A 23035-nucleotide genomic window follows, 5' to 3' on the forward strand; every position below is an offset into this window, starting at 1 on the left:
GCTAGAGATTGTTCTCAGCGTGCGCGATCAGCACACTAAAAGAACTAAGCCAATTATATATAACATTGGTAAGCCACTGGCTAAGACAGGCCAATGTTGCCCTGCCTAAGTCAATCGATTACCAATGTCGGTAATTGATTGGCTTAAGCTGGCCAACATTGGCCTGTCTTAGCCAATCGATTACCAATGATGGCAACTCATTGGCTAACATAGACCAATGTTGGCCAGCCTAAGCCAATTGATTACCAATGTTCGTAACCAATTGGCTAAGACAGGCCAATGTTGGCCAACCTAAGCCAACCAATAGCCAACGTTGCTAAGCCGTTGGCTGAGGTCGGCCAATGTTGGCCAGTCTAAACCAATCGATTGCCGACGTTGGTAAGCCATTGGCTGAGGTAGGCCAATGTTGGCCGGCCTAAGCCAATCTATTACCAACGTTGGTGAGCCGTTGGTCAAGTCAGGCCGACGTTGGCCAGTATATTCCAGTGTACCACCAATATTGGTTCTACGATGTCCACACTGGCCCAATATTGGACCATTGTTTGCCAATTGAATACCAATGTTGGCCCGACGTCGTGTGCTGTCTGGGGGGATAAACGATAGAAGTTATGTCCGGAGCAAGAATAAACGAGAAAGTTCTAGAAGACCGTGACCCCTGCGCGCGTCAATATCGTCCACAAGGTAGGTCATCCTTCAGCATTACGTACTGATTTTTAACAATGTTTTCAATGGTTACCATACATTGAATTTTGCAAACCTCAAACTTCTTGAACTGTAATAGACATTTGGTCAAATATCTGTCAGACACCTCTAAAAATAGTGCGCAAGCTCACTAGCCTAAATACGAAATGAATGTAGTTGTCTGTAGTCACTGACAAGGTAAAAAGAGCTGGACGTCCCTCTCGAGCGCGGCCAGCCACGTACAATTCTATGAGATGAGCATGAGAAATTTAGTTACCTCTCAGACCTTCCAGTTTTTATTGTAGTTAAAGCAAGATTCAAACCAATGTCGAGATGTCAAAGGGTTTTTGACGAGGGTAACTTGCTGACAATGTAAGCTAAAAAAAGTGGGACGCGAGCGAGACAGAAAAGCGTTACGATCGCCAAACCTTTCTACATTTATCGAGACGGAAGTCGGATAAATCTTGGTTCATAAACGATTCTGTCGACATCTACCCACTCATCTTATTTTCGTAGTGCCTTATGGCCAAATTAGAACTGCCGTCCCGAGGGGGACGGCAACACTGTTACAAGGCTGACATGGCGACGTGTGTGACCTTGTGACGTCAAGTTCGTAACGCAGAACATTCAGAGTGATCAGTAGCACAAGTAGGAATTCTTTAAGGAGGGCAAGGTGCTCTGATTCCCTGCTTTAAGTTTTTGATATACAGAACCTGTAATGAATTTTCATGAGCATTCATAAAGTTAACTACAGAAGGGAGGGTTCGACCACGCTGAATGAAAAACAATGTTTAATGTTCGCGCAGTGCGGACAGAGTGACTGTTGTGGCTGCATCGCTATACTTATTTTGTTTTTCTTTTGCTCCCGGACAAAAGCATTGAAGTCATGTGCTCACTAAAAATGAACTAATAAAGCGAAACTGCCACGTCCCATTCTCAATCGGCAGTGCGGGGAACGTTTATCCCGCATTCATTTACGCCCCCCCCCCCCCCCCAATACTACCCCTCGCCCAAAGGTGTTGGGTTTGATCCCCGCCGCTCCCGGCCGTTTCGATCTGGATGAGTTTCGTACCGGCACGCGTTCGTGTGATCACTTCTGCGTGATGCACGTTAAAAACCCCAGGTTAGCGGTTGTACCGCACTGGCTAAATTTCTCATCTACATCTAAGAGACCGATTACCCGTTGAGGCGCATCTCCATCAAGGCTGTATAAACATTAAGAGCAACCCAATTTTTTCTGCGCGCGTTCAAGGGGAAGGAGTGGCCGAGTGGGCTAACGCGTCTCAGCTCGGAGCGTGGAGCGAAAGCTTGCGCTGGGAATCTCCTGGGTTCGATCCCCGCCGCCCCCGCCCGTTTCGATCTGGATGAGTTTCGTACCGGCACGGGTTCGTGTGATCACTACTGCGTGATGCACGTTAAAAAAGTACACCATCTTCCCGAGGGGAACCGTGGGGTGATGCGGAGCATCGCGGAGTTTCCAACAACGTTCACGCGATGTGTGGTAACCAACGCAAGTTAACAACGTTATAACACGCAAGTTAACAACGTTACTAACACCGTTAATAACGATCCGCGATGCTCCGCATCACCCCATGGTTCCCCTCGGGCAGATGGTGTAATTTGTTTATTTTGACTCAATGCTTGAGCTGAGTTTCCCTTTAAAGCATGAGCACTTCGCGATTTTATACGCACACAAAAAAAACAACCGGCGCAGTTTGTTATCTCGTGTCAGGTATAACCTGCATATCATTCCGGGAAAGGCAGCCTATCGTTTATGAAGTTAGAGCTTATGGGGCAAATTTCATGGCTGTTGATTTCTGTGTAACACAATAAATATTTTTTTTTTGAAAGTGACACAATTTCAATAAATGCCTATGTGAGATTCCGAATTTACTTTTAGTAGAACCTAATGCGGCCAGTGCTCCTTTTTGACAACATTCGGAGATAGCAAAAAAATATATCAAAACAAGTTTAGTTTTATGTTGTGCATATCTCTGAAGGAAAAAACAAATCGTGTGCAAGAATAAACTGCTGAAAATCCTTCTGCCTGTGCAATAAATTGCAGAAGCCCAAGTTCGCCGCGTGTAATCCGCACTAAGCAATATCAAGACAATCCGATCTGCCCCATGTTTCCGCCAATACGGCGGCCGTGTTTAACGTCCTATCACGCCTCTGCATCGAACGTGTTCTCCAACTGGTAAGAAGTGACGTCGTAGTAGCTGGCACGTTACTTTGACAAATGTCGTTCAAATCTGTAAAAAAAAAGTAGGGTCAAAGCGAGTGTCGCTGTCGTCGTGGTTACCCAGTTCCTCGCTACCGGATCTTCCTTTGACTGACAAGCTGGAGCGAAATTCGCAGCAGAGCAAGCATCTTCCGCACCCACCCCTGATGGGGTTTCACCGCCAGGATCCTGGCAGCCAACAAGCAACGTGACATTCTTTGACGTAATCAGGTGAAAATCGAGAAACCACATTTGAGGACGCGGTAAACATATCTGTCGTAGACGCGCTCAAGTCATCGTAAAAATGGTCTCGATATCACAAAATGATATTCCTTGGAATCATCGTAGGAACCATCCATCTGATACTAAGGCGCATGCGCAATAAAACATACGCGTTATCTATGTGTTTTTTTATGAGAATGCAGAAACACTCTTTGAACAAAACTGGCTATCATTGCTGTACCATAAAATAATCTGATAAAAGTTGTGGGAATCCCTCTGGCCGCCCCACCCTGGAGTCCCGTCTTCCCCGCATTTCCACCGCTTCTTCGCCCGTTCCTCCAGCGCCCTGCCAGGGCCGAACATTCCTGTTCACCCGGATCCCTGGACGGGGGAGCGTCACCGTACGGCGCGTAATCCCCGCTCGTGGATCCTGCGGGGCCCGTGGCCGGGGCCTGGGTGTACACGTGGACGGGTCGTGGTGGGCACGTGATCGGTGGTGGGGCGAGGATAAAAAAAGGGGAACGGAGACAAAGGAGGCTCTCTCTCCTGCTGCCGACTTGGGGATCAACGAGTCACGGAGGCGAGCTGGGACGGCGGTGGACGCTGGCGCGGGGAGTGCGGGCACTACGTCGAGCGGCGGACTCGACAAACGGACCGGACAGCGACCCTGGACGACGACGTCCCCATGGCGCGGTGTGGACGACCACCGCTGGGACTCGGAGAAGCTGCTGGGGCAGCGGACTCTCCCCCGGCCTCGCTGATGACCGTCCCCCGATCCCGAAACCCCCCCAGGCAATGAGTGAGTGAATAAACCCTTTTGCCGAGAGCGAAGTATTGAAGTGTCATATTCATCCGGAAACAGGGTCTGAGGGAATCGGAGCTAGAAGATGCCCGCATAAACTGGCGCCGCAACGTGGGGCGTGATTTTTTATCAGGCAGGCATTCCGATTCCTAACCTGCTTCCGGTTGAATTGGGGCACTGTATCGCGCTCTTTTGGGGGGTCACTTTTGTCGCGGGAGCGCCGCACGAAGTTTCGTTGCGGGCACGCCGCACGAAGGTTCTGGCATGATCGCCTGCCTGGCGAGGAGGCGCGGACCTTGACCGTTGTCTTTAGGGATTAACCCTTTGTCCCAGCCAGTCAGGAATTTATTTATCCCCCGTTACGAGAAGCGCTTCGAGTATTTGTTGTTCAGCGCACCGTTCGATGCTGGCAGGTTGATCCTGCTACGCAAGAGCGCTGTGTGCGTCAAAATTACCGCACCCCTCGAGGCATGTAGCGTCGGGCTTCACCCGACCTACGCCTCTGGCCGTCCACGTCTGCTGGGAAAGATGCCGGCTCACGGTTTGGGAGATGTGATGCGCCTAACCGCCTTTGCTCGCGTATCGATGTAAAGTTTTGGAACGCTTGTTACCGATCGGACGCGTTAGAGAGGCATCGCTCTGGGTGGAGAACGCACCCATTGCGGATGGCGGTTGATGGACTGTGTTTGAAAATTATTCCCGCTTCGGCATTTTTTCCGGGAGGAGACTAGCGTCTGGGTTAGACCGCATGCTGGCTCCCAGTTGGCCTTGCTTGAGCTGTCAGCGCGGTTTTTAGCTTCGTTAGTTGACAGCGTTTTAAGGTACGATATGCGCTCTTGTGCTTCCGGCCAAGATCGCTTTGAACGAGTACCTTGTGGCCAGAGGCTACATTTAGGGGCTAAGCCCCCTAAATCGTGCCGGATACGCGATGTCTGGTGCGCAGACATTGGAATCCAGAAAACCACCGAGTCTCCGTTTTCACTTTATCAGTGGCTGTGTGTGTGTAATGTTCCGTGGAGTCCAGTCTGACGCGATGGGCATGACCCGTGCGTATCTGGTTCGTGAGGTTGATTCCGTTTAATTGTGCGCACAGTTGGTTCCGGATCCTCACACCGCCATATCGATGGTTGAGCCTCGCGGCGGAAGTCACTCTTTCATTTCGCTTTCTCCATCTCCGGAGGAGCGGCGGCTAGCGCGCGCTGTGCGCTGCCGCCGGATACAGTACCGGTTCTCAGTCGCGTTCGGGTCCGCGTTGGGACACGAGGGAGGGGGTGATAAATCGTGCAGAAGCCTGGATTAGAGATAAATGATAGATTTAGGGGAGAAAAGACAGCTAGGTGGGGAAAAAGCTGTGCTCGTGCAGTGAACGCCTGCATGAGGGGAGTGGCGGTCTTGCGATGATGTGACGAGTTGTTCATAGTTTTATCCTGTACAGATGCGTGGTTGACCCTGAAAAACGTACGGTTCACGTCGGCGGGTACGTGCCCGGAAAGCCTAGAAATTATGGCAGCGGCATGGCCGTCGGCGGCCTATAACTGTTGTGCGTTGGGTCGGCCCGTCGCTGCACAAACTGCAGCCTTTGCATGAATGGGTAGTGGGTGTTGGAATGCGGCGGTAAATGCGGTAGACACTTCGACGCTGCGGAAACTGTTTATGCAGAGCAAATATAGTTTATTAGCTCGTCCTTTTCCAAGACCGGCCGGTTAGATTATTTGGCAGTTCGGTATCGCGCTCGTTGCGCGGAAGTTGAGAGGTGCGCGTGTGGGATATTTACATTGTTCGAACCCTGCCTGTCTTTACAGTCGCAGGAAGACTTTTCAGTTTTGCGGCGTGTTGACTTGGTTGGAGGTGAGCTTTGTGCGTAACTTACTGCGTCAGTATGAAGGCACGTTGCTCGGATCGAGAACGTCGAAGAGTCGCAAGACGCGTTGACGGCGTACTTTTATTGCTCGATCCCGGCCGGCCTTGACATCAGCTGGAAGACTTTTTAGTTATGCGATGTCGGGGTTTGGCCGGGGGACAACTCTAACGTGCGAATGCGCTTGCCGCGGTCGTCGAGCCCGTGCGGGGTTCGGTGCGGACCGCCGTTACGCGCTCGTCGCTCCTGTTGGGTGGTCGCCTCCGAGCAGTGAAGCGGTAACATCTGATGCATGCCCAGACGTTGCGGACATAGCCGTGTAAATAGGCTGTCCAATGAGATCTGCTGTTCGCACGATCCAGGTACTGTTCCCTTTGTACTGGTGTAAGTGGCCGGTACCATGGAACAACAGCCTCTCAGTAAGGTGATTATCCCTTCTCATGTAGGCGTGCTGTGTAGCTTGGCTGTAGCGTGCTTGTAGCTCGGGCGTCGCGAACGCCAAGTGCATAAGTGCCTGTCTTGTGTAATTGCTACTGTTGACAGCGTGCTTTTTCGAGTCGCACCTCGCGAACGGGGCTGGATTTGTGGCCGTTTCTGTTTTACGGAAGGTTATTGTTAGTTCTTGAGGTTTTCTGCGTTTTTCGCGAGAGTGTTGGATATCAATATTGTTGTCAGAGGTGTTCGGTTCTGACACTCTGGTGGATCGTTTTCCGTTTTAAAAGAATGCGGTTGAGTTTTACAGGAGCAAACGTTGTATAGTGGGCGTATGCACGATGTGAGTATACAGTGAGTGCTCATGCTTTTTAGTTCAGGAATAATTTTCCTCTTTTGTACCTCTTGAACATGCAGCGCGACGTTCTGGATGATTGCCTGCCCGTTAGTATTGAAGTATTGAAATGAAGAGTTTTGTTTTTATTTCGTGGTATGTCCAACGATCGAAAAATTTTGGTTTCGTCGCGCTGTCTGAATATAGAGTGCCGGTATTCGTTTTCGCGCGATTCGCTGTCTGGGATATTAGGGACGGAAGCGAACTTCAGGAGCCGGCGTGTTGTGTGCTTATTTTTATAATGCAATTAAATGCAAAGGTGGAAGCAAGCTGGACAAGAATGACGAAAGTCGTTCTTGTCCAGCTCGTCAGTGTTGTGTGCGCCTGACTGCCCGTCCGTGTTGTGAGCTGTGGTGCTCCGGACCAGTTCGTGGACCGTGCTCCGTCGGTCACCAGCTTCCCAGTGAATGGACGTTCACCGCTGACCTGCTTGGTTTGATGCCAGCATCATCATCATCATCGAGGATGCTCGTCGTCATCGGCGACATTCAGCTGAGCGAGCTCCCTGCCGGAGGTCCTGGAGACCACGTAACCTCAAGGCCCCCCCGGAGTGCGAGCCTTGAAAGAGGGGAGGTGTGGGGATCCGTCCGGCCGCCCCACCCTAGAGTCCCGTCTTCCCCGCATTTCCACCGCTTCTTCGCCCGTTCCTCCGGCGCCCTGCCAGGGCCGAACATTCCTGCTCACCCGGACCCGTGGACGGAGGAGCGTCACCGTAATTCCCACTGGGGGCCGTGCGGGGACCGTGGCGGGGGCGTGCGTGTACACGTGGACGGGCAGTGGGGGGCACGTGATCGGTGGGGGGTGAGGATATTAAAAGGGCAAAAATGTTCCAAAAGCCGGGTGAATTCATGATTGAAAAGGTTTACTCCGACTTAACATAACAAATTAATAACAAAAGGTACAGACGTTTCGCCACCTATGCAGGTGGCATCTTCAGTATACACTGACACAAATGAGGTGAGGTCGACCAGTCTACTTACACACGTCCCCGTAAACGTCCGGCAGGGGGCCACGGTTGCTGTTGCACACCGATGAGTCACGGCGAATGAACCAGGACTCGACGAATTTTCTTTGCCCCCACCTTTGTTCTCGGGCCAGCGTCGTCGCATTGTCCAGGTCGAAACTGTGTCCTGTCGTCCAGCAGTGTTCGACACGTTCCGTCTTGGACCGCGTGGCATGGGTGGCCTTGGCGACGTCCCTTTTGTGTTCTTTCAATCTCGTTGCCCTCTTTCTGCCCGTTTCGCCGATGTAGGTTGCGTCACAATCCCCGCACTGCACTTTGTATACGACCCCACTCTGACCGTCTGCAGAGGTGCGGTCCTTCGGTTTCGGGAACACATCCGCTAAGGTATAATGTGGTTTAAAAACGGTTTGTACGCCCAGCGGGCGCAAAGCTCTCCGAACAGCATCTGACACGCCCTGGACATAGGGAATAGATACAATAGACGTTGCCCGCACTCGTGACTCACTCCCCCTTCCCCTCTGCATTCGCCTCTGCGTATCGTTAATAAACGTCCTCGGATAATGGCGCCGCTCTAACGCACCAACCACATTTTCTACCTCTTGCAACCGTAGCTGCTTGTTAGAGCACACTGCATCACAACGTGATAAAAAGGTTCTTACAACGGACCGTTTGTGTTCGGTCGGGTGATGCGAGTCAAAGGACAAAAAATTTTCGGTGTCACACTGCTTACGGTACACCGTCGTTTCCACACTGCCATTACTGGCCCGGCGTACCAACACATCCAAAAAAGGCAACACATTATCTGCCTCTGTTTCGTACGTGAACTGAATGGCGTGGTGTACGCTGTTCAGCGCCACGTGGAAAGCATCTAGGTTAATTCTTTTCAAAATTACAAAAGTGTCATCTACGTACCTACAGTACATTTTCACCGGAAAGGGTACTGAGTTTAGCACCCGTGTTTCGACGTGCTCCATCATTAAGTTTGCTACGGTAACAGAAATAGGACTTCCCATAGGGCACCCTTCGATTTGATGGTAAATCGTGTTGGCGAAACTGAAGTACGTTTGATTCAGGCAAAACCGCAACAAAATTATTATATCCTCCACAAGTAAGGACGTGCGACTCTCCAAATTACAATCTTCTTTCAAACGCGCCTCTACATAATCGATAGCCAGGCCAATGGGGACATTTGTAAACAATGAGATAACATCAAAAGACACCATCACATCGTCATCATCAAGCTGCTGCGTACGGACTTCGGTTACAAAATCGCGAGAGTTTCTAACCGACCTAGAGTTGTCCTCAGTTAACGGCTTAAGCACTTCAACCAAGAACTTCGACAGGTTGTAAGTTGGTGAACCTACAAAAGACACGATAGGATGGAGAGGGCAGCCCTATTTATGCACCTTAGGTAGCCCGTAGATGGTTGGAGTGGCTCCGTCCGAAGAAAACAGTCGGCGGTACAACGTTTGATCCAAACGTCCTTTGTTACGCAGTGCCCGTAAATGTTCAACGAGCTGGCGCTCTGACTTTGCTGTCGGGTCACGGTTCAGCTTCATAAAGTGCGAGGGATCGTTCAAGATGCTGTACATTTTCTCCTCATAATCCTTTCGATCTAGCAACACAGTAGCCTTTCCCTTATCTGCCGAATATTAAAAGGGGAACGGAGACGAGGGAAGGTCTCTCTGGCTGCCGTTTCTCTTGCTGCCAATTTGGGGATCAACCAGTCACGGAGGCGAGCTCGGATGGCGGTGGACGCTGGCCGGGGAGTGCGGGCACTACGTCGAGTGGCGGACTCGACAAACGGACCGGACAGCGACCCTGGACGACGACGTCCCCATGACGCGGTGGGGACGACCACCGCTGGGACTCGGAGAAGCTGCTGTGGCAGCGGACTCTCCCCAGGCCTCGCTGATGACCGTCCCCCGATCCCGAAACCGCCCAAAGCAATGAGTGAGTGAATAAACCCTTTTGCCGAGAGCGAAGTATTGCACTGTCATATTCATCCGGGGACAGGGTCTGTGGGAATCAGAGTTAGATGCCCGCAAATTATGAACTTTCGTCTGCAACGATTTTAATTTTTTGTAAACAATTAGCTTCAATAAATAAACCTGGGAGCCGCCCCCATCTCCGAAACAACGTCTGTTTGCCGAAAAATAACAAAATTTGTTCAATTTTGAATCTCCAAAATGCTTGACGCGCCTGATCAAACACAACTGCAGGATTTAGATCAGACGGGCCTATGTGCATTTGCATGGGTTCATTCGTGCAGTATTTTGTCTGAAATTTACACACTCAAGGAATTTAGAGTTATGAAGTCCAGTTTTCAATAAGACTGCAAAATAAGGCGGTTTCAAAGCGAGATTTAATCCTATGAATAAAATGGGAATACGTCACAAAGAAAAAAGGTAGTTAAAGTGTAATACATTTTGTTTTGGATATGAAACACGATTGGAACTTAAACAGTATATTTCACGCCGAATAAAAAGTGATTTTTTGCAGGAGGAATCACTACGCTACAAACTCTTTGCTAAATAAATGGGTCTTTCGCTCGATAAGTTCTAATTCAATAACAATTTACTCGTAATATTATGCTAATAACATTTGCAATTCGATTGAGATGAAAGCAACGTTACCAGGCATGCTACTAGTTTGCTAACTTGCGTAAAAATCCGCGTCCCCTTTCCTCCCCCCTTCCCCCAACCTGTGCCATCAGTTCAAACTAGCCACGCAAGAATACTGGAATAATTTATTCTTCGCTTTACAAAGGCTTCCTGGCACTAATGTGACCCAGCTATACTGGCACGTAACGCCACTATTCGCGAAGTTTCGTTGCCATCACGTATCTTTCGAAAATGAAACTGGCTTTTTTCTTTCCGTATTTCCTTTGGAAACTCGATAACATAGTCATATGTATCGCAGTGTTCACATTGTTACAGTAATTTACCCCATGGTGATCATTGTCAAAGGCGGCTCACGAGCACACTGTGGGAACTCGATTTCGACCGGCGATTACCAGCGCCTGCATTTATAGGAATATCCAAACGCTAACCATGTCTGACATGAGCGCCTGCCTCGTGCTTTATCAACCCCTGCGCGTGGTGCGGATGAACATTCGCGCCATATCACGGGGCCTCTTGTTCTGCTTGGAGCTAAGGGTTTATTTTTTCTCGGTTTTTTTTTTTCGCGATTGTTATTGTGAGGAGAGTAGCTTGCTTCCTTAAGTTACAAATGTCACGGTGATAGTTCTAAGTTACATTAACCTAAATTACTATTTTCGTTGCACCGCCATGTTTTACCTTCCTTTTAGAATGTACTTGTTTTTTTTTTTCTTTTTTTGTTCCTTAAACATTTCCTTTGATTTTTGGTGAGATACATTTTTTTTAATTTTTTCACCACCTGAATTATTCATCCGCTGTGAATCTACGGTTTAGGAAACGCGCTTTAGTCTTCAAAAGAATTGCCACTTTAGTCAGCTGTGTAAAATCAGTCTTGTATGCGGTACACCCTACTAGAAAAGAAGTAATCGATTACAATTACAGTTACACTTGGTTAAACATTATTGCGTTAGATTTCTCGATTACTTCAGAAGAAAATTAACCGACCGTTGCCTGAAAAAGTCATCATTACTCTTCCGATTACTTCAGGTTTCTAAAACGAGGAATGTTTCCGCAGGTTTGAAACCAGGTCTTTTATAGTGTCCATTATTGAATTCGATTCACCAAACTATTTTCACGAATCACAAAGTATTAGGCGGTGCATTAACTGGAGAAACTAAACATTTAATGGGGCGAACTTGTGCCCAAAACAAAATAGAAAATGTTAGCGTCGCAGGCGTCGATGTTGGCAAAAACAGCAGGGTCGAACGCTGGCGTTAGACTGATTCCGGCTCGCCATCCGGAGTCCCTTATGTACCCGCGTGGGTTTCTGGAATATTCGGTGTAGAACGTTCGGCGCGTACAACCATAGCCTCCTAAATACTGACAAAGCCAGGCAGATCGCCACGAGGAGCGGCCGCCTAAATGGAAAATGTGGAGCGGCAGATAACGGATGAAAGGAGAGCCACGTGACTGGCGCCTCGCTGCGGCGTCTCCCAGCGGACCCAAAACACAGAAGTGTGCTTCGGGTCCTCCCCGCTGCAAAAGCTACGCACTGACTTCCAGGTTTCCCGAGAAATGGCTTTTCGATGCTTTGTGGTACAAGATCCTGGTGCTCCAAATCTGCGACCGGACGCTCTAGGGCTCCGACGTCGAACAGCCAGACTTTGTAAGTACACAGCAGGCTATGGTAGAACATTCGTACCCTGATCAGACGACAAGGTTCTCGAATTTACGAGAACGCGAAATTAAAAGAATAAATAAAAGACGCGCCATTCCGAAGAAACTAACCCGGGGCCTCCACACAGAAGCCAAGCACGGTAACCACCCGGTTACGCATGCGCTGGCTCGGCCCGAGGCGTGTAACATTATTCCCCCCTTTAAAATGAGCATCGTATCAATGCAACTTGCAGCTAAATGAAGCAGCAAAACACAAAAACAATAGCAAACTACGGAGGCTTGTAAAACACAGTCCTATCCGGCATGTGCAAAACAGAATTCACGGCCCTCTCGATCGTAGTACTACTTAAGGCGCACGACGTGGACGTCTTCAGGTCTTGTATACGGCGGCGTGTTGAAGTCCGTGTTCCGTTGGGCATCACCTCATAGCTGAGATCCCGGAGCCGACAAGGCACTTCCTTTCTCGCTTACACCTCGCCAAGTCCTTACAACGCGGAACGGTCTCCCGTAAAAGTACGGGCGAAACTTTGTGATTGCCCAGAAGACCGCAAGGCGTTCCTTTCAGTTGTGGAGTAATTTGTATCCGCTTTGGACAGTGTCCGACTTGCATAGGAGATCACTCGCTCGGTGCCTTCTTGCTCATGAACCACCCCGATTCCGCAGTACCGCGCCAAGTCCTGCGTTACTTGCGCTGTATGAATCTCGGTTTCCGCATCTTGATCGAAGTGTTCAAAAACAGGAGGAATCTGGAGTCATCACATCAGCCCATCAAATGCCCGCTGTTGCTCCTCAGCCCATTCAAACTTCTGGGCGCCCTTCGTCGAGTTTCTGACCAGTGCCGAAATCCTTGCGAAACCGCGCCGATAGTATGCACTTAGTCCAAGGAATCTTCGCACGGACTTCCGGTCTGCCGGCGCTGCAAATGCAGCCACAGCGCGCGTCGTCCCTAGGTCTGCCCGAACGACATCGTTGCTAACCACTTGTCCAAGGAACTTCATGGAGGTCGTCATACGTGAACCGACACTTCGATGACTTCAGAATGAGCCGGCGGTCTGCATGGCTTAGAGAAGAGCTCAAAGTCGCCGCAAGTGCTTGTCGAAGTCGCTTGGAAACACTGCGATATCGTCAAGGTAGACGAGACAGCTTTGTCATTTTAGTCCAGCCAGTACAGTGTCCACGGCACGTTGAAAAGTTGCTGGTGCCGTTCATAGTCTAAAGGGCATTACCTTGAACTCGTACAGTTCATCTGTCGTGACGAAGGCTGTCTTCTCTCGGTCCCGTTCGTCGACTCCGATCTGCCAGTAGGTCCATCGGTGAAAGATATTGAGAGTGGCGTAACCGGTGTAGCGTCTGTGCGGGGGAGTGTGTAGAAGTGTTTCTTTGTCACCGTGTTCCGTTGACGATAGTCCACGCAGAACCTAAGCGTTCCGCCCTTCTTAACCAGTACGGCTGGAGAGGCCCACGGGCTGTTTAATTAAAGGCTGGATTATGTCGTCGTTCAGAATTTCTTGCCCTTGCTCCTAGATGTCCTCCCTTTTTCTTTTTTTACAGAGACTTGGTATGGCTATCGATACACAGGGAGCGCGTCGTCGTCGGTACTGATGCGATGATTTGCCATTGGTGTTTGGCGAACTTCCAACGGCGTGCAAAACAGTAACTGTATTCGGCGAGGAGATCAACCAGTTGCCGGCGCTTGGGAGCTGGGAGCTCGGGGTCGATGTCGAGCGGTGGCGGCGACGTGCTTTTCTGCCATGACGACGAGCTTTCCTCGGAGACTGCGGTGACTACGGCTGGCACCTAAAGCACCTCGACGTGTCCCACGGTGGTAGATTTCGTTAGGTGCTGCGGCTCCTCTCGAAAGTTGGTCACAAGCACAGTTGTACGCGCTTCGTGGAGATCCGTTGCGCCTCGCGCGACGCCAAGTCCTTTTTCAAGGAGCAGTTGGACGCTGCCTTCCAGAAGAGCTTCACCGTGCATGGCTGCGTCGGTTATGACGGTGACGAAAACACGAGACCGCGGTGGTAGGTTCACATGGTCGGCGATAACTCAGATCGCGGTTGACGTCGTGTTGGTCTCCACCAGTGGCAGGACAGGCTTTAACAGCGTCAACTGGTTTTCCCCGAGGTCGATGATGGCGCCATACGCGCAGAGAAAGGCCATTCCGAAAATAACGTTCCTCACACAGTCTTGCAGAGCGACGAACTTGACAAGGCATGTCTCGCCGTGAATTTCGACGCGAGCAGGTCCCCTTCCGACTGGAGCGATGAGGTGTCCTTAAGCGGTTCGTATCTGCGGCCGATCCCACGGCGTTGTCACTTATTGAAGGCGGCGAGAGAGCCTCCTACTTAAGACTGAGTAGTCTGCTCCGGTATTCACGAGTGCCGATGCGTTGCGGCCTTCGACATCAACCTTGAAGTCATTGGGCGCTTGCGCTTGTCGTGTCGGAGCGTCGTTGCAATGTGTGGCGTCGGAAGAGTGAGGGCGCTCCGACGTTCGTGAAGGCTCTTTACGACGTCCGTCCACGGCAACTTCACCTCCCGGAGTTTCCGCGCTTAGTTTTCTCGGCAAGACAAGGGTGACAGGCTCTCATGACTGGGTCGGTGCATTGGTGAAGCTGGACGTCGTGGTGACGGTCATCGGGACGCGAGGCGACGGACAGGGGTGGAAGGCTGAAGTCGTCGAAGGCACTTCTTAGTCTCCTGTGGGTGCTCACCATAACGTGGACGTGGGTCCCTCAGGCGGAAGCCGCGCACCCCTTTTTGCCGGTAGGAAAAATAGCGGTAAATATTATCGGCTTTCCCGCAGTGGTAGCGCAAAGGACGTCGATTGGCCGTCCTCCACACGTCAATCTTCCTCGACGAGTGTCGCTCCGGGTGGACGTACCGGACTTGTCCTTCCTGACGTCGAGGATACTGCGGCATCGGAGGTTCTCGTCGAGGTGGTGCCGTGGCCTGGCGGTTAGCTTGCGGCGGTCGTTTGGCCATGTTTTCTCGATGAGAGGGACAAGAGTGCAGTTCTGAGCAGCTGCAGGCGTTTAAAAGGTTCAAGGTTCAGTATTTCTGAGGACTTCTCACCACGTGTCCAGTGGATTAGGAAAAAGCTCTGGGTCAGCGCTAAGGAATTAAAAAAGAACAGAGACAAAGTCATTCTCTCTTTCGATTAAAGTAAAATAAATGGACAAGTATTCATCTGGGATGATACTGCAAATACGAGAGTTTCCCTCTATACTGCCACGCATCAGGATCCTGCCTGATGGTTAGCGCATGAAAATACGTACTCTCCCCCTCTCCCCGAAGTTGCAGTGCAAGGGGCAGTTTGTAAAACTAGCACGAAACTTGGAGTAATAAACCTGAATGCAAGGAGCGTTGTCAATAAAACGACCGACTTGGAAAGCATTATTTTTACTTTCGACCCCGACATATTGTTCATAACCGAAACCTGGCTAAGGGATAGTATTTCTGATTGCGAAATTGTTCCCCCAACGCACAAAGATATCCGGAAAGATCGCTCTTCAAAAGAGGGAGGGGTCGCTATAGTTCTGAAAGGAGGAATGGAATTTTCTGTGCTGCCTAATATCACACCCATTGAAGCGGTGGGGGTGACAGTGTCGCTTTTATCATCCTGTATTTTGGTGGGTGTGGTATACAGGCCACCTTGTGCTGACAGTGAGGTATTGAACGATTTACACGATTTTGTGCATAAAGAGTCAAAACACAACATAAATGCGGTTTTGGGAGGTGACTTTAATCTTCCAAATATGGACTGGGAAACAATGACCTCAATGTCAGGGTGTCGCCACTCCGAAGTTTTGATCGACGTAGCGTTCTCTAGCAACGTTGTTCGGATGGTAACGAGTCCCACGAGGGTTACTGAAACCACCAGTTCTCTCCTTGATTTGGTGTTTGTTTCTAATATTCTGTGTGTTTCAGATAACCATTGTGCAGTTGTAGATGGAATATCAGATCACCGCATGATCGCAGAAAGTATCTTAGATTTTCTTGAGTTGTCCTTCGACAGGTTTTCCGATTTATCTACCTGCACTAACTGTGATATAAACCAATTATGGCATTTCTTCCAAGAAACTGTAAACACGTGTATAGAGCGCTTTGTGCCAACAAGGAAAAAGAATACTAGAGAGCGTTGTCCTTGGGTAACGATGAAGATTCTACTAGTAAAGCGCCAAGCAAAAAGACAACAAAACGTGTAAAGGCAAAACAAAGGTAGCCGTGCTGCGTATAAAACTTAAATCAATAATAAAAAAATCCAGGTATGAGTACTACAACGTTAAAACGAGCAACTTCCTGCTTAACGGTCCAGTTAAATTTTGGTGGCATTTATTGGGCACGCTGTCTCGTGCTCAATAACCAAGATTGAGGACTGTGAAAGAGAAGTCGTTGGCAAGTCAGCTATCGCTAAAACATTTAATAACTATTTTTCTTCGGTATTTACGATTAACGGCGGCGGGTCACCTGAATACAGGAAAAGTGCAATAGGAATACCGGACGTCCAGGTGACGAAGGAAGGCATTTTCGAAGCACTTCTAGATTTAAACACAAAGAAAAATCAAGTGGTCCAGACAATGTCCCTAACGCATCTCTGAAAAGATACGGCGAATGGTGCTCTAAATTTATTTTTATTACATTCAGTAATGTGCTTGAACAGGCTATTGTACCGGATCAGTAGAAAACTGAAAAGGTAATACCAATTCATAAAGCCGGTGACAGGCTTCAAGTGTGGAACTGTAGATCGATTTCTTTGCTTTTTTTTTTTTTTGCAGCAAGGTTCTCGAACATTTTTTTATTCAAGCATCTCGTGACTGACTTTGAGGCAAATAACTTCATATCGCATCATCAGCATGGCTTTAGGCGCGGCTTCTTGACGGTTACGCAGCTTCTTCATACTGTAAATGCGTTTGCAAAAGTTCTTGACAAGGGGGGCCAGGTGGATGTTATTTTCTTGGATTTTGCACAAGCGTTCGATCGAGTACCTCATCAAAAGCTGCTGATAAAACTTAAGACTCTCCTAGACAATGTAAGACTCGTGCGGTGGTTATATCCATACTTAAGCAATCGTCATCAATTTGTTGAGGTCGGAGGAGTAATTTGCCCGACTACCCCGGTTATTTCTGGTGTGCCCCAGAGGTCTGTGCTCGGGCCTTTGCTTGTTCTCGTCTACAGAAATGATCTTACTGTTGATGACAGCGTACAATGCCGGTTTTATGCTGACGACTGCGCATTGTTTTTTAGAGGTAGGTTCGAGAAGTAGTCAGGTAAAGCTAAATAACTATCTAAACAGTATAACGCAATGCTGCAAGAATTGGCAGATGTCGCTGAACAGTTCTAGGGGTCTATACATGTGCGTCACACGCAAGAGAACGCCCCTTGGTTTTAGCTACACCATCAACAACCATCCCTTAGAAACTGTCTATGAATACAAATATCTCGGTGTTATAATCACGTCAAAACTCAATTGGAACAGTCATGTAGCATGGATTGTGCAGAGAGCGATGGTGAAACTTTGGATCTTAAAAGAAAACTAAGACATTGTATTAACCAAAAACAACACTAGCAGCGTACAGCACTACCGTACGCCGTGCTCTGGAGTATCCTGACGTGGCATGGGATGCACTTCCAAAATAAACGTAGACCTAATTAAGGGACTTCAGAAGAAAGCACTTCGATTTGCGTACAACGAATGCAGAAGAAGGAGTTAAATTAAAAATTTATACAACCTATCAAAAGTGCCTCGTCTTGAAACCTGTCGCAATATAAATCGTCTTAAGCTTCTTTATACTATCGTGCACAACTCTTCGCGCATGTCATTCGAAAAGTACATGGAGTACAACTCAAATAGGCACACGCGCAACAAGCACTCGAAAACTATTGTGGCCCCTTTCTGTAGAACTGACTCTCTAAAAAATAGCTTTTTCACGCGAACAATCAATGACTAGAATAGTTTGCAGCCACAATGTCATCACTTGCAGTAATGATGGAACAACTTGTTTTCGCGGTGACTGCAGAAGGCATATTAGGTTATTATTGTTGCGAGTTATTTGTTTCTCCTTTCTTTTTTATAGCCGTTGTTGTTGTGGCTGTATTTTTTTTGTTTGTTTGTTGTTGTTTTTTGTCTTTTTTGTGTGTGCGCGATTGGTACCGTTTACTCGAGAGTTGATAGTGTCAAGTGAATCGATGTCACTTTTTTTTCTACCATGATTTAACACTTTTTCTTTCTTGATCGCCGATGAGTTGTCACGTATGCTTGTTGTGTGCTAGGTTATCGTGCTTTTATGTTTGTCTGTCTATACCACCCCTGCCTTTATAGACCAACACGCTGTTTACAAACAAGCCGGCGTTTGCCCACACCTGGTGTGGGCACTGCGCATGCGCAGAAACCAGGTTCGCGTGAACGGAAGCGTCTGCGCATGGGCAGTACCGTCAACGGCGCCACAGCAGCTGCGTGACGTCAGGGCCGAGTGTTGGTCTATATCCAAATGAATAAATAAATAAAATGGCAGCCTAGCTCAACGTCGGTTCCTATGGGGACGTGGTATTGATGAGAACTTCAGGCTGGAAGGCTTGGTGAATCTCCTCTTGAAAACCTCGGTGAGCGATAGTGAAGACGGGCGATCCGCCAAGGGAAGCATCTTGCGGAGTTCTTCCCGGACGACTTCACGGATGATGTCGCGAATGCCGGAGATGCTAGGGATGATGTCGTAGCCCATTGCAGAAGAAGCAGCGATGCCCGAATGCCGATGGTAGTGGCTGGCTCTTGCGAGGGGGCACGTTCCATGCTCGAGGCTTCCTTGACGAAATCTTCGATGGTGGATAGGGGTAGCGAACAAGACCACCGAAGATGTCATACTTTGCACCTCGCATCAGGCTCCGTAGCTTCTTTGCGTCGGTGGCTTCAGGATCGGCGCGAGCGATCAGGAGCAGAACATCCTCGACGAAACTGGTGATAGTGTCCTTTGCATCCTGGGTCCTCATTCGAAGAAGGTCCTCGGCCCTCTGCCGTTTATAGTGGATGGTGAATGTCCGTCTCAGCTCATCCTTGCAGGCGGCGGTTCACGAGGTCAAGGAAGTTTAGAGATTTTTGAACCAGTGCCTGGCCGTTTCTTCGAGCGCGAAGTAAAGAGTCTCCAGGCGCTCTTCGTCAGTCCATTGGTTGTGCTGGGCCACTCGCTCGTACTGCTGTAGCCAGTCCTCGACGTCTCCATAAGGCACACATGAAAGGACGGGGGCGTACGGGCACCGACGGGTAGGACAACGACGGGTGGAGTGCTCATCGACGCGGTCTTTTTCTTCAGCCTCTACGGCAGGAGTCGGAATTGATAGGGTTGTCCTTTGGAACGGCGGCTCGTTCGGTCTTCGGAGTCTTCGGTGAAGGGTAGCCATCCGGGGCTGAGCACCTCACCTGGCCGGGGTGTCTTCGGAGGAGTACGCTTCAAAAGCAGAGAATGTAATACCCAGCATCTCCATTAAAATGTCACGAATGTGAAATGATGAGGCGGTGAATTAACTCGAGAGACTAAGCACCAACTTTGACAAACTTGTGCCTAAAACAAAAAAAAAAGGCAAAGGCTAGCGTCGCCGGCGTCGGTGGCGGCGGAACAGCAGGGTCGATCGCTGGGGCGAGACTGACTCCAGCTCGCCACGCGGAGTCCCTTGTGTACCAGCGTGGGTTTCCGAAATATTTGGCGTAGAACATTCATACCTCAATCAGACGACAAGGTTCTCGAACTTACGAGAACGCTAAATAGAAAGGATAAATAAAAGACACGCCACTTCCAGGGATTGCACCCGAGGCTTCCGCACAAAAGCCAAGCACGGTAACCACTCGGCCACTCACGGGCTCTATCGGCGACGCGCGTGCCAATATAAGCTACTTATCTTCTTTATTCATCAAATTTGGTAAACCATCCTCTTGTCGGAGACGTGGTTCGAGAATTTCTAGGTAGGAAACTTGTAGACGAGCAAAGGGCGCCAGTAGAAGGGGAAGAGAAAATAGCAATAGTTACCAGATATTTCAGAGCTTATGAACCTAGTCAGACTACTCTTAAGATTATCTCCTAAAAACGTAATCAAAATGATTACAAACATACTACAAAAAGTAATCGAATTGAAGTAATTCGATTACATGCAACGCGTACCTTACAAGTTTGGTATAAACGTCAAAGTAAAAAAAAAAGGAGGCTGGTGTAGCTCTGGAGCTTTACCAACTGGGTGGGCCTAAAGGCTGCTTCAGACATCTGCAACGAGCGCGTTATCTACGACTCTGTCCGCTGTAACGGGAGAGACTCGAATAACCGCTCCGCGCCTCTCGTGCGCGCTCCTGCAATCTCTGCAACACTGCAACATTGCAATTGCTGCAATCACTGCAACATGTCGGCCGTCAGCACGGCGGCCGCTTCGCCATCAGTTGTTTCCACGGTGCCTCTAAGAAGGAGGCGACGCGCTTCCGCTGACTGGCGAACGGAAAATGAACAGCCTGTTTTCTATAGACCTTTATAAAGAAAAAGGCTGCTGGCCGGTTTTATTTTCAGTGTTCGTGCGTATAGCGCATAATTTGCTCGCTTTCCAAAGGGACGAACATGCGCGTGCTGGGCAGAGGAGACCGCACGCTGCGCTGAGGACTTGAAAATATTGTATGGGTGTATAACCTTAAGGTTTATTTATTTTCAGTTTTCCAAGACAGGGCTCGCAGGGTTGAGGGGATAAAAAAATAAGATAAGATACGGTACGCCTCTCTCGCCCATTACGACCTTAATGCACGAGTTCACCAGTACTACGAACCTCGCCGCATGATTTTTTTATGATTACAGAAGACGATGTAATTTTATCAGCGATATAGCGACATCTAGATATAATATTCCAATCACATATACGTTGCAATCGTTCAAAACTTCCACCACTAGTCACTTCTCTCGGTTGATACAACGTGTTAGGATTCGCATCCTTCAAAGACGTACCTCAAAAAGAGTACGCACCCGTAGTACCTTGAATATGAACACATGCGTTGAGTACGTAAGTCAGAAATCCGAGGGATGTTTGAGGACAGATTGTCGAGCCAGACAGACACAAGGGCACGAAGAGGAGAAAGAAATTATTAAAAAAAGGCCCGAGTTCAGCGCTCTACAAGAAATGCACACTAAAAAAAAATATTGTCTTAGGCGCCTGGTGGAACATAAGGGATACGGGCCACAAGGGCCCTCCACAATGCCACCGCGTCCGCTCCTTCAGGGGGAGCGAGCCAGTCCTGAAGAAAATCAGGTTAGAAACCGGGAGCGAGAGAGCCAAGGTGTTGCTAGTGGGATAAAAAGGTGCGTGGGCACGTGTGGGGTGTCAGGGTGACCTGAACAGTGAGCGCATCGGGGGAGGGAGGAAGATCGGTCTAGATATCGAATGATGTGAGAGGTGGGGAAGCCGTGTGTCTGGGTTTGCCGAACAAAAGAGGCGTATTGGCGGGGGAGACGTTTGCAGGGGAGTGGAAATAGGCAGGACTCATCCAGGAACTCTTGAAGGGTTCTGGGGTGACCAGCTCGTTCCTGACGGGATATGTCAGGGGGATGTTTGTGGTTAGGAGAGGGAATCCGGAAGTCTTCCGCTGGGATTGCAGCACAAGAGAGTTGGCCAGCCTACCCGTTGCCCGGCACTACGACGTGGCCTTGAAGCTTCTGGAGTGTACATGAGGAGTGGGTTGTAGGGCCAGATGGACTGAGAGTGTGTGCAGAACGTAGGAAGGAAGCGCGTGGTCAATGAAATCGCGAAGCGTTTCCTGACAGTCGGTTTGGATGATGCAGTGGCAGGGAGAGCAGTGGCAGAGAATCGCCTAAGCTAAAGCTTGGGATTCGAGGGAGAGGGTGTCGGTACCAGCATACCTGCTGTCTCGAGGGGGCCGTAACGACATCGCCGCACGAGTAGATGCATCTTCTCCTCTCGGACGTGCTGATTTATTATCGCCACACACGACAAAACTCACAGGGAAGGATAGCACTCTATAGGCAACGATGAGCTTGCATTACGCTGACCTCGTCGACAATCACCACCGAAGCCATGTTTTTCAGCGGATAGCGGGAACCACGACCTGCATGAAATATGCGCTGCCGAGCTCTCCTCGACCTATTATTGGTTTGTCAATATGTTCGCTCCGTTTTAGAGCGCAGCTCTTAGGGGCCCGTTTCCGGCTTGAGCGGCGTCGGCGTCGCCGTCGCCGTCGCCGTCGGCGTAACCGCGAGGTCACGTGACTCCCCCGAGGTCACGTGACTCCCCCGAGGTCACGTGACCCATCCAGGTCACGTGACACCCCTAGGTCACGTGACACCCCGAGGTCACGGGACCCCCAGAAGTCACGTGACCCCCTGAGGTCACGTGACCCATCCAGGTCACGTGACACCCCTAGATCACGTGACTTAAGGGGTCACGTGAACCACCCAGGTCACGTGACACCCCATAGGCCACGTGACCCTCCGACGTCACGTGACCCCCTGAGGTCACGTGACCCCCTGAGGTCACGTGACCCCCAGAAGTCACGTGACCCTTTTGAGGTCACGTGAACCCCCTAAGGTCACGTGACCCCTTAGGTCACGTTTCCGTGACGCTTCGCTGCCACGGAAACTCGGCGTTCCAACCGGTTACTATCGTTCGTAGTCGTAACGGTCTTTTGAACACAACTTTGTGAACGGGCCTTAATAACGTTGCGTCTTACCTCGCCACCAACCTTTCCGCACTCTTTGTGAAATTGATTTTCAAGATCTTTTTTACATTCCTTAGGAATGTGGGTCAGATTTTCATTGAGATACCAGTTCCCACGCATTGATTCCGCATCTGAAGAAACAAAAATTTCAATGTACATCTGGGGGAAACATTCACGCAACAGAACACGAGTTTTTATTTTCAGTTATTCCGAACCGCCAGTTATCGACAGGCCAAGGTAGGACTGGGTACAGATTACAAAGAACACATGATCAAAATAATCAGTCAGCAAATAGTGGAAAAAATTCGAGGCACGATTTTTTTTTTAGACGTAAAAATATCTTTGGGTAACTGACACAACTATCAGGCAAGCTATTCCAAGCATCTATATGCCGTACAAAAAAAATGTGGTAACTTTCGAACAGCACCTGTAAGAATCAAATGCCTCTTGTGCTTATTTTGTTCTTCACAGGAGTCTGATAATTCAATATAT

General features: G+C 49.4%; 1 protein-coding gene across 1 annotated transcript in view; it reads right to left on the minus strand.

Moving 5' to 3' along the window:
- Positions 1 to 664: 664 nt before the first annotated feature.
- LOC120842892 overlaps positions 665 to 23035 on the minus strand; it is a 42977-nt gene continuing 20606 nt past the window's right edge. The window contains exons 2-3 of the mRNA XM_040214099.1: positions 22556 to 22674; positions 665 to 772 (exon numbers count right to left, since the gene is read on the minus strand). Of these exons, the coding sequence (XP_040070033.1) occupies positions 665 to 772; positions 22556 to 22674 (227 nt within the window). The remainder of the gene's footprint in view (positions 773 to 22555; positions 22675 to 23035) is intronic.

This window comes from Ixodes scapularis, unplaced genomic scaffold (assembly GCF_016920785.2).
Source record: "Ixodes scapularis isolate PalLabHiFi unplaced genomic scaffold, ASM1692078v2 PGA_scaffold8__174_contigs__length_109621045, whole genome shotgun sequence".
In the NCBI taxonomy this organism is placed as follows: Eukaryota; Metazoa; Arthropoda; class Arachnida; order Ixodida; family Ixodidae; genus Ixodes; species Ixodes scapularis.